Source organism: Gossypium hirsutum, chromosome A11, assembly GCF_007990345.1.
Source record: "Gossypium hirsutum isolate 1008001.06 chromosome A11, Gossypium_hirsutum_v2.1, whole genome shotgun sequence".
NCBI classification, from domain to species: Eukaryota; Viridiplantae; Streptophyta; class Magnoliopsida; order Malvales; family Malvaceae; genus Gossypium; species Gossypium hirsutum.
The window spans coordinates 674,533-693,944 of record NC_053434.1 but is presented as its reverse complement, the minus strand read 5'-3'; the positions used below and the strand labels follow the sequence as shown (position 1 = coordinate 693,944).

The 19,412-nt window shown below is 31.8% G+C and overlaps 2 protein-coding genes across 2 annotated transcripts; both read right to left on the bottom strand.

The window, feature by feature from the left end:
- Positions 1–10,941: 10,941 nt before the first annotated feature.
- LOC107923660 (inositol polyphosphate multikinase beta) lies at positions 10,942–12,847 on the bottom strand. The gene is made up of 2 exons (XM_016853841.2): positions 12,695–12,847; positions 10,942–12,009 (listed from the first exon to the last, which is right to left on the bottom strand). The coding sequence occupies exon 2, from the start codon at positions 11,973–11,975 to the stop codon at positions 11,127–11,129; it is 849 nt and encodes a 282-aa protein (XP_016709330.1). The 5' UTR covers positions 11,976–12,009; positions 12,695–12,847; the 3' UTR covers positions 10,942–11,126.
- Positions 12,848–18,161: 5,314 nt separating this feature from the next.
- On the bottom strand, positions 18,162–18,834 carry LOC107923515 (CLAVATA3/ESR (CLE)-related protein 12). The gene has a single exon (XM_041080437.1). The coding sequence runs from the start codon at positions 18,601–18,603 to the stop codon at positions 18,277–18,279; it is 327 nt and encodes a 108-aa protein (XP_040936371.1). The 5' UTR covers positions 18,604–18,834; the 3' UTR covers positions 18,162–18,276.
- Between the last annotated feature and the right edge of the window lie 578 nt (positions 18,835–19,412).

Below are 19,412 nucleotides of genomic sequence, written 5' to 3'. Positions count from 1 at the left end.
ATAGATTACAGGCAGCTGAATAAGGTAACAATTAAAAATAAATATCCTTTGCCTCGTATTGATGATTTATTCGATCAGCTTAAGGATGCTACAGTGTTTTCAAAACTGTTTTAGTGCAAAATGTTGATTTTCATTTTGCCCCAAATTTCACAGTTCATACAATTCAGTCCTTACTTAATTAACCCCTCAATTAAACTAATTTTATCAATTAATACTTTTCCTAGACATTATAAGTTATTTCATAACTATTGAAATTCAGAATTTCCACATAAAACTCTAACTTCAAACTCTTTTACAATTTAGGTCCCAAACATTCACTTTCTATTCAATTCTTTCAATAAAATCAGCATATAAACAATTTAAAGCTCTAATTCTATATCAAATCATCATATACTTCCAGCACATATTCATAGAAACTTTCAATTTCTTTCATAGAATCAAGAACTAATGAATTCAACAAATGGACCTAGTTGTAAAAGTCACAAAAACACAAAAATTTCAAGAAATAATCAAGAATTGAACTTACTTGCAGTAAAAATAAGAAAAACCAGCTTAAGGTAACTCTTCCATGGTGTTTTTGCTGATGAGAATGCAGAAAAATAAAGAGAAATCTAGATAATTCCACTTTAGTCCTAGCTTTATTAAGTAAATTTTACAATTTTCCAATTTTGCCCTTATTTTCTTGGTGATTTCATGCTCTTGCCGTCCAGCCCAAATAGACCTTGGGTCTATTTGCCTTTTAAACCCTTTTGCTTTTATCATTTAAGCTATTTAATCATTTCTCACAATTTTGCATTTGATACAAGTTAGTCCTTTTTGTTCAATTAGCTATTAGTACTTTAAAATTTCTTGACTAAACTTTAATACTAACTTATTAACACTCCATAAATATTTATAAAAATATTTATGGCTCGATTTAAAATTCTCGAGGTCTCGATACCTCGTTTTCAATTCTAATTATTTTAATATATATATTTTTTGTACATTTCACTATTTCAAAATTTTTCCTAACTTCACATTTAACTTATACTCACTAAATTAATAATATTTCCTACTAATTTTTCGGATTTAGTGATCTCGAATCACTGTTCCGACACCACTGAAAATTAGGCTGTTACATAAGGTTTGATGATTATATAAACACTAAGACTTGTTTAAGAAATATACATTAAAGTAAAGAACGATGAATATGTTAAATAGTATAATTATAATAGTAGTATAATTTGGTATCAAATTGATTGAAATGAATTGGTTGGTTGGATTGGTCTCGGTTTTAAAATTTGCAGGGAAGGTTAGATATTTATAAAGGGGTTATATTGAGCAGAAAAAAAAAACTTTGGGATTTCGCGAAAAATTCCCTATGGTTTCGATTTAATTCTGGTTTGGCCTCGAAGTATGTTTTGGGCTCTGGAGGCCCATCTAAAGGACGCCATGACATGTTTTAGTAAATGAATAGTATTTAACTCGTATTAATAGAAAATTAATTCGGTAAACTTCGGTAATGCCTCCTACCTTATTCTGGCGACGAATACGGGTAAGAAGTGTTACATTTAGTGGTATCAGAGCCCGGTTTAGCCGATTCTTAGAACATGTGTTACGTGTAAAGTGTTTAGAAATACATGCCATATAAATCTGTGATAGTGTGATGTGTATGATCCGATCTAATCTTTGTCATTTTTATAGATATTCTTCGATTATAAAGATGTCAGATAGACCTGAACGCACTGAACAGGAGGAAGCTAACAGTAGAATGCAGACTTCTGAACAATGAACAAGTAGTGATATTCCAATTTCTATGATGCGAGAGCGAGAACTTAAAAATATGATTTATGGAGTTATGAATCAGTGGTATAAGGAGATATACAAGAAAGAAGTCCGGCTCAACCACCTTCTCCCCCTACTGCACCACCTGTGGTACATCCGGTTGCTCCTCCACCTCCGTCAATAATTGAAACTAGTAAACGTTCTCCGATTGAAAAGTTTAGGAAGTTTGGAGCTGAGGAATTTCGAGGGAGATCAGATGATGACCCTGTAAAAGCTGAGTATTGGCTACAGAGTTTGGTAAGAATTTTTAAACAGATGGCTTGTTCTTCGGAGGATTATCTACGATGTGCTGTCTCATTGTTAAAAGAAGAAGAATATATGTGGTGGGAAACTGTGGAAGCTGTAGTACCTGCAGAGAAACTTACTTGGGAATTTTTCCAGAACGAGTTTAAAAAGAAATATGTGGGGAAAAGATATCTAGATAAGAAAAAGAGAGAATTTCTTGATCTACGGCAGGGAAATAAGTCAGTAGCTGAATACGAAAGAGAATTTGTCTACCTCAGCAAATATGCTCGAGACATTGTACCTACTGAAGAAGAAATGTGTATCAGATTTCAAGAATGGTTAAATGATGAGATTAGAATAATGATTGGGGGTAATGAAATACGGGAGTTCGTTGTTCTGTCAGACCGTGCTCAAAAGCTCAAATAAGTATATAATAGAAAAATGCAACGAGATTAGAAAAATAAAGAGTCATTTAAAAGAGGTGCTTCTAAGTCATTTTCAGATTTACCGGTGAAGAAATCTAGAGAAGAAATTAGTCGAACTACATCCGTGCCGGGAAGATTGGGTAGAGGTAGATCAAGACAATATGATTTCAGGGTATTTGATAGACCTGCAGCAAGTGTGAACAGTGTTCAGAATACTCCTCGGCCTAAGTGTCAATATTGTGGAAGACATCATTTCGGTGAATGCAGGCCTAAGATGGGGGCTTGTTATAAATGTGAGGGTACTGATCATCTTATTTGAGATTGTTTCCAACTGCAAAAAGATGAAGTGGATAAGAAAAAGATATAGAGAACCACTCCCCAAATAAGTAGACGTTCGGGCCAGAGTAGTGCTACAGGGGCTACCCGTTCAGGTATGAGAGAACCAGTTAGTCAATCAGAGAATAGAGCACCAGCACGTACCTATGCCATTTGAGCAAGGGAAGAGGCTACGGCTCCTGATGTAATTGCTGGTATTTTCTATCTTTATGATGTTACTGTTTATGCATTAATAGACCCTGGGTCTACTCATTCATATATTTGCAATATGCTAGCATCTGAAAAGAAATTATCTGTTGAGTACACTAATTATGATATACAAGTCACTAATCCATCATGTTAAAGTGTGATGGTTAATTTAATATGTCGTAATTGTCAACTGAAAGTGAAAGGCTGTGAATTCCCTGCTGATTTGATGTTGTTACCTTTTCGGGAATTTGATATTATTCTGGGGATGGATTGGTTAACAAAACATGACGCTATTGTGAACTGTTGAGAGAAACGGATTGATTTGAAAAATCAGACAGGAGAAATGATTTCGGCTGAGTTTGGAAATATGAAAGATAATGTCCGAATTATTTCAGCCTTTTCAGCTCAGAAGCTAATACAGAAGGATAATTAAGCATATTTAGCTTATATTCTTGATACTCGTGATTCTGAATCAAAGTTGAAACAGTTACCAGTTGTTAATGAATTTACTGATGTGTTTCCCGAGGAATTGCTGGGTTTACCACCAGATCGCGAAGTTGAGTTTGTGATTGATGTGATCCCGGGAACAGCTCCAATATCCGTAACACCATACAGAATGGCACCGACTGAATTAAAAGAGTTAAATACTCAGTTGCAAGAATTGTTAGATAAGGGGTTTATTAGACCGAGTACATCTTCTTGTGGTGCACCTATTTTGTTTGTGAAAAAGAAAGATGGTTCGTTGAGATTGTGTATAGATTACAGACAATTAAATAAGGTTACAATCAAGAACAAATATCCTTTGCTCCGCATTGATGATTTGTTCGATCAATTGAAAGGTGCTGCTGTGTTTTCAAAAATAGATCTTCGATCTCGGTATTATCAGCTGAAAGTTAAAGAATGTGACGTGCCAAAAACTGCCTTCAGAACTCGGTGTGGTCATTATGAGTTTCTGGTAATGCCATTTGGTTTAACTAATGCTCCTGCTGCATTAATGGACTTGATGAATTGGATTTTTCAACCTTATTTGGATAGATTCGTGGTTGTATTTATTGATGATATACTGATCTATTCGAAGACCGAGCCTGATCATGTACAACACTTGAGAAGTGTGTTACAGACTTTGAGAGAGAAGCAGTTGTATGCAAAGTTCAGCAAGTGTGAATTTTGGCTACATGAGTTTGGATTTCTAGGTCATATTGTTTCAGCTGAAGGAATTCGAGTAGATCCAAGTAAAGTGTCAGCAGTGGTGAATTGGAAAACTCCAAATAATGTAACAGAAGTGCGAAGTTTCCTGGGATTAGCGGGATACTACAAAGTTTTGACCTGTTGAAGAAGATGTTGACAGAAGCTTCAGTGTTAACTCAGCCAGAATCAGGTATACCATATGTTGTGTATAGTGATGCATCTTTAAATGGTTTGGGTTGTGTTTTAATGCAATCAGAGAAAGTAGTGGCATATGCTTCTCGACAATTAAAACCGCACGAGAAAAATTACCCTACCCATGATTTGGAGTTGGCCGCAATTGTGTTTGCTTTAAAAATCTGGAGACATTATTTATATGGGGAAAAATGTTATGTGTATACCGATCACAATAGTCTGAAATATTTGATGACACAGAAAGAGCTGAACTTGAGATAGAGACGGTGGCTCGAACTATTGAAAAATTATGATCTTGTTATTGATTATCACCCGGGGAAAGCTAATGTGGTCGCTGATGCACTTAGCCGAAAATCATCATTGTTTGCACTTCGAGCAATGAATGTTCATTTGTCTGTTAATGAAGATGGCTCAGTATTAGCAGAATTGAAAGCAAAATCTACATTCCTTCAACGGATCCGTGAATTACAGAGTGATAATCCGAAACTAGTGCTGAAACGAAAAACGGTTCAGGATAATTTGAGTTCAGAATATAGCGTTGATGATGGTGGTATGTTGCGTTATCGTAATAGAATTTGTGTTTCGAATAATCCAGAATTGAAAAATGATATTCTTGCTGAAGCTCATAATAGTAAGTATTCTATTCATTCGGGTAGTACAGAAATGTATTGCGATTTAAAAAGAATGTACTGGTGGTCTGGTATGAAGCGAGAGATTTGTGAATTTGTTGCAAAATGTTTAATCTGTCAGCAGGTAAAAGCAAAGCATCAAGTACCAACGTGTTTATAACAACCTATTATGATTCCTGAATGGAAGTGGGAACACATTACGTTGGATTTTGTATCATGATTGCCTTGACTCCGAAAAAGAAAGATTCAATCTGGGTTATCGTTGATAGATTGACAAAGTCGGTACATTTTATTCCAGTCAGATCAAATTTTTTCATTGGAGAAGTTAGCAGAATTGTATATTTCTCAGATTGTGAGATTACATGGAGTTCCAATATCTATTATTCCGGATCGAGATCTGAGATTTACTTCGAGATTTTTGAGTAAATTACAGGAGGCTTTGGACACTAAATTAAATTTCAGCATAGCTTTTCATCCTCAGACAGACGGGCAGTTAGAGCGAGTGATTCAGATTTTAGAAGATATGTTAAGGTGTTGTGTACTTGAGTTTGGCGGCAGCTGGGAAAGGTATTTACCTTTAGTCGAATTTGCTTATAATAACAGTTATCAAACTAGTATTAAAATGGCACCATTTGAAGCTCTGTATGGAAGAAAGTGTAGAACTCCAATTATATTGGTCTGAATTAAGTGAACGGAAACTAGTGGGAGTGGACTTGATTCAGGAAACCGAAGAAAAAGTTCGTATTATTTGAGATTGTTTAAAAGCTGCCTCTGATCGGCAAAAATCATATACAAATTTAAAGAGAAGAGATATAGAGTTTAATGTGGGTGATTGTGTATTCTTGAAAGTGTCACCGTGGAAGAAAGTTTTGCGGTTCGGTAGAAAGGGAAAACTCAGCCCACGATTTATCGGGCCGTATGAAATCATTGAAAGAATCGGTCCGGTAGCTTATAGATTGGCTTTGCCCCCGGAGCTTGAAAAGATTAATAACATGTTTCACGTGTCTATGTTGAGACGGTACAGATCAGATCCATCACATGTAATCCCTTATACAGACATAGAGCTCCAACCCGACATGACTTATTCAGAAGAACCGGTGAAAATTCTAGCTTGGGAAATTAAAGAGTTAAGGAACAAACGGGTACCGTTAGTAAAAGTTTGTGGCATCGACATGGTGTGGAGGAGGCAACCTCGGAAACAGAAGAATCAATGAGATCACAATATCCGAACCTATTTTCAGGTAACAAATTTCGAGGACGAAATTTCTTAAGATGGGGAGAATTGTAATAGCCTAAATTTTCAGTGGTGTCGGAATAGTGATTCGAGATCACTAAATCCAACAAATGAGTAGAAATATTAATAATTTAGTGAATATAAGTTAAGTGTGAAGTTAGGAAAATTTTTGAAATAGCGAATAGTGTACTAGAAATAAAAATTTTAAAAAATTAGAATCAGAAATGAGATATCGAGAGTTTGAAAATTTTAAAACGAGTCATAAATATTTTTATAAATATTTATGGAGTGTTAATAAGTTAGTATTAAAGTTCCGTTAGGAAATTTTAAAGTTTCGATAGTTAATTGAATAAAAAGGATTAAATTGTAACAAATGTAAAATTATGGGAAATGATTAAATAGCTTAAATGATAAAAGATAGAGGGTTTAAAAGGCAAATAGACCCAAGGTCTATTTGGGCTGGATGGCAAGGTGCATGAAATCAGCAGGAAAATTGATGAATTAAGGGCAAAATTGGAATATTGCAAAATTTACTTAATAAACTAGGACTAAAGTGGAATTATCTAGAATTCTCATTATTTTTCTGCATTCTCATCAGCAAAAACACCATAGAAGGGTTTTCTTAAGCTGGTTTTTCATATTTTTACTGCAAATCGAGAACCCGAAGCAAGTCGAGGAAAAGAAAAAAGTAGCTGATTAGTCCCTGAACTTTCACAAATTTTGCAAATCGACCCTGGTAAGTTCATATGGTTGAAGTTTAATGATTATATGTTAATTTTATGAATTATATAATGTAATATGTATGATGAAATATATTTATTGATAAATAGAGAATAAAATAACAACATGAAAATCGAATAAATGATTAAATTGAGCGGAATGTCAGATTTGAGTACTTCTGATCAGTGACAAGTGATAAGTGGTAGCCTCAGCTACACTTATCTGATCAGTGATAAGTGACAAGCGACAAGCGACAAGTGATAAGTGATAAGTGATAAGTGGTAGTTTTAGCTACACTTATCTGATTAGTGACAAGTGATAAATGTGATCAGTGTAAGACCGTGGCAGGACTATGACTTCAAAAGGTGATAAGTGATCATACGCAAGACCATAGTTATACTATGGCAAAGTGAAAGTGAAGTACTCAATTTTCCGTAACCATTCCCTAATTTGGTTAAAGAATGATATGTGACAAATGGGCCCAAAAGAATTAAAGGAAATAGATAAGTGGTAGTAAGTTTATACAAGGGAACTCACCAATGGCTGTGGTTGACAGGTGAACTTAATAATTGTGTATATTGTATAAGTGTATAAATATTTGGTAAGATTTATGTTTTATGCCTATGAACTTACTAAGCTTCTATAAAACTTACATGAGTGTAATCAATGTCTCTTGTAGATTGACGTGGAAGTATATGGAGAATCGGATCAACACAGAGGATCACACTATCCAGATTATCTCCGGTAGCTTTTGTAAATTTCTTTTTTATTTATATGGCATGTATAAGGTTTGATGATTATATAAATACTAAGACTTGTTTAAGAAATATACATTAAAGTAAAGAATGATGAATATGTTAAATAGTATAATTATAATAGTAGTATAATTTGGTATCAAATTGATTGAAATGAATTGGTTGGTTGGATTGGTCTCGGTTTTAAAATTTGCAAGGAAGGTTAGATATTTATAAAGGGGTTATATTGAGCAGAAAAAAAAACTTTGGGATTTTGCGAAAAATTCCCTATGGTTTCGATTTAATTCTGGTTTGGTCTCGAAGTATGTTTTGGGCTCTGGAGGCCCATCTAAAGGACGCCATGACATGTTTTAGTAAATGAATAGTATTTAACTCGTATTAATGGAAAATTAATTCGGTAAACTCCGGTAATGCCTCCTACCCTATTCTGGCGACGAATACAGGTAAGGGGTGTTACACTATCAGTAGTTCTAAGTATTATGTCAAAAAGTACACATATGATTAGAACCTATAATGAGATTGGTAAAAAAATTGATTTAAATTATTATGTTAAATCTTTGAATTTTATGGTGTACTTTAAATTCAAAATTCAGTTTATAAAAATATAAAAAATCAATATTTTTGTGTCAATATTTACTACTATTTTAATATTAGATTGATTTATGATATCATCTTCAAAAGTTTACGTAATTCTGAATAAAGTTTTCTTTATCCTTTCTTTTTCCTACAAATAAAAATGAAGATCCCCGAAGATTAGACCAAATGAAGAATTAATGCTCCCAAGTAAACGTGAATGTCAACTCTCCTTCTGAAAAACATAGGAAAAGAAAGGCATGAGCCATAAACTACGTGCTACCCTAAAACGGGTAGCTTCATGGTGGTGCCATACAATAAAAACAATAGGTTAATATACTTAGGAGGTCCCTGTATTATAGTAATTAAATCAAATTAGTCCCTTTATTTTTTAAATGGATTAAATTAATCCTTATACTATTAAAACGAATTAAATAAGTTCAAATTATAACAAAGTTAATATATACTGTATAAAAAAATCTTGAAATTATTTTTTCAGTTGTAGTTCAATTTAAAAAAATCATTTACGTGACTATAAAAATTTTAAAATATTAAATCTATTAAACAATAAATGATATTATTAAACATTAAACATTAACTCTATGCTAATTTAAAATTATTTGATTATTTTAAAGAAATTAAATCAATTCATTTAATAGTAAAGTGATCAATTTAATCAGATCATTGTAATAAAAGGAACTCTTAAGCATATTCCCCGAATATAATATATATGTTAAGGTGAAAAACGAATGTAGTTTGATATTAAACCATAAGTAGAGTGGTAGGTTACCTTCCATTTAATTTATAATTTTAAGTCAAATTTGATTATTATTATTTTATCCTTCAACTCATATATGGAGATGGATACTGTCACTATCACCTCGTAAAAAGGGTCGACTCATTCTCCACCCAAAGGGGTGGAAATGTTTTTCATTTTTAGAACCTAATTGACTACGGCAAATTGGCAAAGGCATCTCATCACCAAATTGTTTGTGCCTATATATGTTATTGTTATTTGATAATGAAAGAGTCATTTGGCGTGCGGGAGTTAGGTCATTTCTTTGTTGTTACAAATCTACTTAAAATTCATATTAATAATAAGATTTTAGATATTGAGCATTCAGATTTAAGATTTATTATGTACAATTATATATGTAGATTTCTGAGTCTTATCATGTGAGATTGTCATAGGTAGATTTTAGTTTAATCAATTTATTAATTTTAGTTATTTATAATATAATGACTTGATTCAAAATTGTGATTATTCAGATATTTGATTGTATAGTATTTTATTACACTTCAAAAAAAATAATAACATCAAATTATTTTACTAACTAACTAGACTAAATCCCGTATATGATCATGATATATGATGAAGCTTAAAAACATACTCATATAATTATGTATAATAAATTTCGAATTTAAATATTGAAGACCTAAGATGGATAAGTATTAGAGCATAGTAAAAGTGATTTATTTACAATTATGAAATCAACGCAAAGCTTTGCCGGTCCTCACTAACCTTATAAATTATACATAGAGTGGAGCTGGGCGACTTGTAGAATTTGTGGGGCAAAATTAAAATACAGTCAAACCCACAGCCCACCATCATTGACATTGCCCAAAGCAACGGCGACGAGAAAATTGGCCTCTCTTTTATTATTATTATACCGAATTTATATTAAAAGAAATTTGGAATTTTAGTGTAAACAAAACATCTTACCCACTGTTTTGTTAAGCCATTAGTTAGTCTTTTCATATTATAAATCTAAATTAAAAAAATAAAAAAAACTTAAATTTTCTAAAATTTTAAATAAAAACCCAAACCTTTTCAAACCCAAAAGCATTAAAAAAAGGGAAATCATTCAACATGTGTGTAAAAATCCTAAATTCCCACGGATTTTTGGTCTTGAAGATTTCTCGAATTTCTTATTTGATATTTCGTTTTTTTTTTCTTGGAACTTTGTTTTTAGATTTTTCTAAAAAACAAAAACAAAACAACAGTTTAGAAGAAGAAGAAAAGCAGGCCAATTAAAAAGCCTATCAAGTTTTAGAAATAGGCCGAATGAACAAATCAATAATATGGACCAGCCTCTGTATTTGGACTTTGAGGCACGACTTACATTGTTTTGCCTCAAGTAGTATGTATAATAATTTATTGGATAATGTTCACTCAATTACACCTTTTGTTCCATTTTAGTCACTTTGAGTTAATATAATTTTTTTATTGGTTTAATGATAAAATTAATCCTCTAATGTTCAAATTTAGCTTTCGATGCTTACAAAATTTGTTATTGTAGTTTTAATTCTAAAAAAAATCAATAAATTTAACCCTTAATATTTACAAAATCTTTCAATTTAATTTTAACCTTAAAAAATATTTATCCCCATCTCTAGAAATAATTCATAGGGATTTAGTTGGTTAAGGGATTAGGAAAAAAAATTGCAATTAATAATTCATCTATTTATTCATTTATTTGTAAATTAAAGTATTTGGAGATCCTTATGTTATAGGAATTAGATTAAATTAGTCCCTTGATTATTAATTGAATTAACTTTATCTTTATACTATTAAAAATAATCAAATAAGTCTAAATTATAACATAGTTAACATTTATTATATACAAAATTTTTTGAATTAAAAAAAAAACTCAAAACAAAATATTTCATTTATATAAAATCATAAAATTTTTTAAAAATATTAATAAATTTAAACAATAAATATTAACTACATTCTAAATTGTCCTCGAGTACTTTTGATATTACAGAGGTCTCATGTTTATCTCTAAGTACGTACGTACACATGCATGCATATTTTTTATCCGAGTCTTTAAAACTAATCTTCCATCGTGGATCCCTTTGAATCGGCAAGAACCTGAGAAACAAACTTAATAAACGAGCATAATCCGCCCAAAAAGTTATGATCGATAACACCATTGCCGTCCACAACATGAGCGAAATCAATAAGCTTAACTTCAGCAAATGGTGTCTTTCCTTTCAAAAACGATTCCTTATCGAACAAGAGCAGAACCGAACACGAACAAAAATGGTACATGGTTTGATCTTCAAACCATGTTTTCAGCTCCATTAAACGTTCCAAAATCCCGTCACAACCACCGTATACGCTATCAGCAAAGCAAAAATCCGGTTCCGGTCCAACATTCGAGGAAACAAACATCCTTAAAACCGATCTAACATCATCGGCTGTAAAGCTCTGGACTAATTTCCTTTCCGGTTTCCAAAAAGCCGATTCATTGTATATTTGTAGTCCGCATATTCTAAAACCTAGAGAGACAGTAGTGGTTGTTTTGTCTCTGTGGAAGCAGTTTTGGATATAATCATTTGATGCTTCGATGTACCATGTTCTGGAACCGATTTTGATGTCCAAGATGGATGGGTTGAGGTGGTCGGAAGTTATGTCTTGTAAGACGAGGTGGGGACGTAAACCGGACCCATCGGAGGCTTTTAAGAGTTGGGTGCCGTAGAAAACAGGGAAGAATCGGCGGATGTGGTGTGGAATACGGGTGTTGGATGAGAATGAGTGGTAGAAGGTTAGTTCTCCGGTGCCGCGTTCGTCGTCGTCTTGTAGAGGCTTGTAAAAATGGCCCGAATTGTCTATGAGAGGGCCGAGTTTGCCGTCGATGGCTTGACGACCGGCGACTTGATGCTCTGGGACCTTAAGCATGGTGATAGAATAGGGGCTCGATTGTTTCGGTGACCTGAGAATAACAAGGACGGAACTAATTAGTAAATTCAAATGCCAAAAATTACGTTAACCCGAAAACCACAAACTCAGAAAAAAACTTTAAAGTTACTTTGGTTTTTGAAAATATTATTTTAAAAGTGAAAAAGACTTTTAATCAATAGAAAATAAAAGAAGTATTTTTAATAAAGGAAACATAAAAATAACAACTACTTTTTTCAAATAGAAATAAAATAAAAAAAATTACATTAAAGTAACAAATTTAATATTTAAAAAATTGTTAAAAAAAAAATTCTTTGCCTTAGGTTATAACTAGAGCCAATTCATCATTATTTTCATCTTTTTCATTTTTTTAAAAGCATTTTTTGTTAAAATAATAAAAACAATTTTTTAATTTTCAATTTTCGATTTTTTTTTTAAATTTCAACAAAGCACTTTTTTTTTTATGTTATTCAGTTCTAAAAAAATAAATCGAAAACCACCTCTGTTTTTTGAAACTATTATTGCCATAAAAGCAACACAAAAGATTTTTTTTAAAAATCATTTTCTACAAACAAGGGAACTCGAGAAACAGATAAAAGGCAACAAACACCACCAAAAAAAAAAAGAGTAAAAATGAACTCAAAGAAATAAATGAAAAATAGCAATAATTGAAAGAGATGAAGAGAAATAAAAAGAAAAAGGGAAGAAGATGAACTTACAGTTGAAACAGGGTGAAGAATGATGATTGCACTTTGCAGATTTGTCTTAAAGAAACAGAGAGAATCTAAGTTGAACATACTGTTGGGTTTGGAATTCAATGCTGGGCTACGTGACTGAAACGTTTTGAACCTAACGCAAGCTTTGCCGGTCCTCATTAACCGCCTAAAATTCATTATACGGTTATAAAGTCAAGGTGGATGACTTTATAAGTTCATAGAACATTTGACTTAATGCATGATTTCGCTATGGAAATTATAACATATAATTAATAACCGAACTAATTAGTAATAGATATAATATTTTTTTTATCCTTCACTTTTATAAAATATCATTTTAGTCATTTGTTAACTTTTTCACATCTTTTAATAATTGAACTTAAAATTTATTTTTATATTTTTTTTTGAATTAATTATACGTTGTCGTGTCATCCACATGGCAATTCACATTTATGTCAAATCAGTAAAGTTAAAAAAATAATTATTTCATAATTTTTCTAATCGAGTTAATATTTAATTGACTTATGACACTAATTAAATAATAATATAGATTTATAATTGTTATAATTAATTAATAATTAATTATATTTAAATTAATTATAATGTTTTTTTATAAATATTCTACTATTTTTTGTTTTATCTAGTAAAAAATTATTATATTATTATTCATTGATTATACGATAGACTTGTACACAATAATACATTAAATATTTCAACCCTTCTTAGGGGTAAATTGAAACATGGGCCAAATCCATAGCCCACCATCATTGACATTGTTGAAAGGAATGGTGATGGCAATTAGGAGTGCCTAAAATATCGGTTAAATTAATTATATTGAATTAAATAAAATAAAAAATTTCGGTTAATTATTTCAGTTTAAATGATTATTTCGGTTTCAATTATAAAAATTTAAATTAAAATAACCGAATAAACTCATTTTTTAAAGGTTAAAATATAATTTTATAATTATAGCCAATCCATTATTAATCCTACCCAAACTTCTAATTTAATAATTAATTTAATTATATTTATAAAAAACTGTTAATTTAATTATAATTTTAAAGTTAATTTAAAAAATCCATAAAACCATCGGGTCTTCCCTTCATTTGTCCCTAAAACTAAAAGCAGCACCAGCCGGTAGCCACCACACCAGCTGCTCCCCGACGTTCACCCACTACCGGAGGCGTCCGACGTCCTCCAAGCCATCAACCCACCATCTTCATTCGTCCGCCACCCCCTACCCGACGGTACCAAGATATCTCTATTCATTTGTTCTTTCTTTTATTTATATATATATATATTTGTTCATTTTTTTGGGTTTATTCTTCAAGTGAGTGCTTCTTTGTTAAGACCAGTTTGTATTTTTAGTATTTTTTTTGTGTCACTTAATTTTGAAAAGTGCAAAAAGTTACAACATGGCATTGCACTATTCAAAAGTTTTTGTTTAAGCCACTGGGTTATTAAGTTTTTTTTAAGGTTAGACTAATGATCTCCAAATGATAATACGACAATTGGTAAGATAGACCAATACCCTCGATGAATAATAACACACCTTAGATCTAAGTAGACTTGACGGTCAAAGAAAAAATAAAAAAAATTGTTTGGATTTCGGTTTGCATATACGTGATGTTTAGAGTTATTTCATGAAAAAAAAACTAAACTATAAAATAGAAAGAGAATGAGAGCTTTCAATTGGTGTATGTAGTGCAAACAAGAAAGACAATACAACTATTATTTTATAGCCCAGAGACTTAAATCAAAACTATAGAATAGTTTAGTGACCAATTTATAACATTTTAAAATTAAGTACTAAAACGTGACCTTACTAATAATTTAATCATATTATTTGTAATTTATTAAAAAATCTAATAAAAAAAAAGAAAATTAGACCAATTGAAACCCAAACAAGTTTGAAAATTGGGCCAGTCTCTATATTTGGACTTTAAGGCCTGACTTACATATGTCTTCCTTCAGCTAATATCTCAAAAATATATTGAATTATGATACATTTGTGAAAGCAAAATTATATAACATCTAACTTAAAAGATACTTGTTATAGTCTAATACTTTGTTTGTGACTTTTTTTACTGATAATGTATTAAATAATTATACTATTAAGAGGAGAAATTTAAGATTTTAATATTAATTTTTTTTATCTAAATAATACTGGGATAGTTAGATGGGATTCACGGTATTTGAGCTCGAATCAGTTGGATATTTAATCAGGCTCTAATCACTACTTTAAATACGTGTCAATATAAATTTTGTTTAAAGATTGAATAATTTGTTCATCTCTTATAAATTGAGGTTCGGGTGTTGCAAACTTGGATGATTTGAATCATTATAGAAAGCATGTTTATTGTTTTTGTCAATATAATGATTTGAATCATTATATATATATAGTCTTAACTTGAATAGAGTAGTGGTTGATATTTTTGTCAAATTCTCGTTTGTCATGATTCTAAATTATGATACGTCTATCTCCCTTTAGGGATGGCAAACCTCAAATCGATTTGCTTTGAATGGAATGGAATTTTTTGCTAAAAAATGGATGCAGCGGCGAGGTGGATTTTTTATTTTTATTTGGATAGTTGGTTTAGAACAGTTATGATAATTTCTTGCCTCGCTCCATTATGTACACTTACCATTTTATTTTTGAATATATAAACTATTAAAGGGATAAAAATGTAATAATGCAATATAGCAAAAATCATATATTTTTTGTTTAAATATTTTTTGAAGAATTATATTTGAATAATTAATTGACTTTAAAAAGATTGAAAAATTTTAAAATAAGTAGCAACAATTAAACTGAAGCGTAGCGAGGTGGAACGGGAAATGGATACATCCAACATCCATAGAGATGGTAGTGAATTTCAAGATTATACATCTATAATGAAGTAAGACAGATAGTAAAATAGAGTGTATGATAATAGATTTCATGATTATAAAATATATTTTTTAATTTATTGGTTATGAAATAATTTAGCAATATCCGCCCGCCTTATTGCCTTCCCTATCCCTCCTAATATTGTATTAAAAAGGAAAAATAATATAAGTATGAAAATGTAAATATAAAAAATTATAGAATGTGAATTATTAATGTGTCTAATTAGTAATTTAAAAAAAAAAAAACTTATCGTATCATCATATCCAAGACAAAATGATGACAAAAGGTTACATCCAATGAAGAAGTAGTGTGATTTAGGCAAATCTCAATTTAGGGAGAGACAAGAGCTGTGACTAGGAGCTAAGAAATTATTTCATCATAAAAGACCTCTTCAACAATCATTAAAAAAGAAAAAGGTTTTACAGAAATGACATTGTTTAAGAATCGATACTTTTATTTTTAGCCCGTACCAGCTCATGATGAAATTCAAAAGGTATTAAGTGTTTTTTTGTTCATCAAATTGAAGACCTTTTAAGTGCAACAAACACACCATATGAAATTTGACTATTTTCAGCAATAAAGTATTCTTCCCTTCCTTTAGGATTGGAATCCAAAGTTGTGTTACTAATTTCCATAGTTTTAAGTTTTAAGATCAATTCAATTTTGGGTGATTTAATTCATCAAATCTTCAATTTGTTAATGCAATTAGTTTGATCGATTCGTTCTATTCGATTAAATAAATTTTTAAAAAATCGGTTCAACCAACTCAATTAATTTTCTGCTTGGTTCAATCAGTCTGTACCGTTTCTCATTTCAACTGGTTTAATAACTTTCTTTAGACTGATATCTTGATCGATTCTCAATCCAACTGATTTGATCCGATTCAACCAGCATATATGAAATTAGCTTAGATAAAACTTAACACTTCAATTTAAAAAATAAAATCAATTTTTTTTAGTGAATTACAATAACGAGGCAAAATCTTAACAACAAACACGATTAGTTATTCCAGATGCTGGCCAAATCTGAAAAAAAAAACCAAAAGTTATTTGTATTCCTTCGAACCCCCCACCCACACCGCCATTCAAGATTTCTTAGCCCACATTGGCCAAATCACCTGGGCGCTAGGTCTAATGTGAGTAGGATCGCTGAGCCATGCTTCATAATTGGAAAAATAAGCACCATGGAAATACATGCCGCTCAACCAAAGAAATATGATGGAGAGTTTGCCGAAATGGGCACTAAATATTTTGCGAGAGATCTCCTCCAAATTACTAGTATGGCTATCGAAATCGTGAGCATTAGTATATAGGTTCCAGATCCAAGTGGTAGTATCAGGTCCCTTAGCTATTGTTCTTGAGAAATGGCCCAGCCTAGCCCATTCCTCGAAAGAAGTTTTTACGGGATCCCTATCTACCAAAATTTTTACTTCTGGTTCTGGTGAATGAATAATCATTGAGTTCTTTATTTTGCTATATCCGTGTATTACTTATCCTTACGAAATATCAAACGAAATAGAACGATTTGAGAAAGGATATAATGAAATTCTTTGATTGGTTTTTCCCAAAGAGAGAAATGCTCCGTTTTATTTGACCCATGGGTCCAACAAAACCAAACCATTACACAATTAACAATTCCAATTAAATTAATATTTTTTACTATTTAATTTAAATATTCAAATTGACTAGAAAATCAAATTTAATAATTTAAATAGTACCGTAATTTATTTAGTTAAATTAAATATTAAATAAATGGATTTAATAGAAATTAAATAGAAATAGAATTAAATAGAATTCTCTAATTTCTAATTCGAATTTCGAATCCTAAAACTAAAATAATAATAAATAAACAGAGAGCTCTTGTTCTTATTCGAAACGCCGCGTGATCTTTAACCAATTCTGCGCTTCAATATAATTACCAGGAGTAAGCGCTATAGCCTGTTTCCAATACTCAGCGGCTTGATCGAACCAAGCCTCCGCTATTTCAGATCTTCCCGGACAACACATACAAAGAGACCCGCCAATAGTCAATAATTAGTGAACCTATGAGTGACGCTTAACAAATTGAACCCAAGCCACACTTAAGGCAATGAACATCCTTAACCATCAAACCATCACATGGGGTTTTAAAAAAAAACAGATTTTAAGTAATTAAAAGTGAAAAACATGAAATTATCATGGTTTGGCTTCTTAATTACTAATTTATTAAAATATAAATATTTATAGATCTCAATCCAAAGTCAACCATTTAGAGTAGTAGTAAAGTATTTTCAAAGCTACTATTGTAACTAATCTTAATTAATATGTAGATAATTTCTTAAGGGCAGAGTCGCTAAAATTACGCTTCCCGTAATGTGCCGTGCCGTCACAGCTACTCTTTCTCCCGTTATTTCTTATCAGCACAGAATAAAATGCAATAAATTATTTTGCATGCTAATCCATGAACTACCATAATTTAACTGCTAAAATAAGATTGTAATTATTATACACATAATTAGTATCCCAAAATTACAAACATTAGTAATAATAAAATAAATAAACGAGAGATCCAATAGTTTTCTTTTTCAGCACTGTATCTGATTTAAGATTTTATGGAATTTTGAACAAGTATATTTAAAATTCATACAATTTATAAAAAAATAATTAAGATGATACATTGCAAAAAAATAAAAAATAAAAACAAGAGGAGAAAAACCTCAATGGTGCAATGGGTTTGGACCCGTCGGAACAAGCCGTTTCTCGACGCCGTAACGCGGATCAATCTCGTCACCGGAAGGTTCGGGTCGTCGGATGTTGTCAACCGGAACGTGTCTCGGACGATGCCATCGATGATGATTGTGATGATGATGTAGAAATGGGGTGAAGTCGAATTTGGTAGCCGCCAAAATTTTCCGGTTGCTCGAAGTGGTGCGGCCGTTATTAACGTCATCGGCGAACGAAGTGGAGCAGCCGAAGAATAAAAGCAATAAGGAGAGGGAAAGAAGGGTGGTGAAAAGGTATTGGGTGCTAACTTTGATGGCCATTGTTGAGGAGATTCATTAGGGTTGTAGAAGAAGAGAAAGGTTTTGCATAGGGTTTTTATTGGAGATTTTTTAAAAAAAAGGGTGGATGTTAGCTTTGAGGTGGTGCTTCAATGGCTGTTTATTATTATTATTAAGGGGGAGGAAGAAGAAGAGAGAAAATGGAAGGTCCAGTATATGCGGACCATTTCTACATATTTCTTGTACCGATGAAGCTTCCTTTACGGTCAAGGAACACATTGCCCATTAAAAGCACAGATTGTCAAACCTTGAATTATATATGTTGGAAAATGTGAATGGCCCGGGCCGGGTCTGGATAAACTCGATAACCCATATAATTCTTTTAGAAAATAAGAGTAGTTAGGGTTAACTTCAAAAGGGTCCCTGACTTGTTGCTTAAATTTTAAATTAGTCCCTATGATTGAGTCTTTGTAGTATCAACATATATCAATCGAGTCCTTTTGTCCGCATAGCCTTTAGTTTAGGTGTTAAGTTTAAGTTTGAATCAGGTGTAAAGTATATTTAAATTAGGTGTATTTGTATGTTTACCATATTGTTAGTTTGAATACTAATGTATTAAGAAAATAGTGCCAATAAATTTTTTGAGGTGTCGACTCCGTTCGAAGAAACCTTTGGAGTGTTGTTCATTAAGCAACCAACTGATTCCCCAACAATTGAAGGTATTGTCCCTTGGAGGGGTTTCTCTCCTGTACTTGTCAAGAGCTAGTGTCCCATGAGAGGCTACCCTAAAGGTTTGGTTCACAAAGTTAGGAGTTCCACGATGTACATAAACGTACGACCACCCACTAAGG

Bases quoted from the DNA above. Each gene is read 5' to 3' on its own strand.
- LOC107923660 (XM_016853841.2), bottom strand. From the start codon at position 11,975: ATGCTTAAGGTCCCAGAGCATCAAGTCGCCGGTCGTCAAGCCATCGAC.
- LOC107923515 (XM_041080437.1), bottom strand. From the start codon at position 18,603: ATGGCCATCAAAGTTAGCACCCAATACCTTTTCACCACCCTTCTTTCC.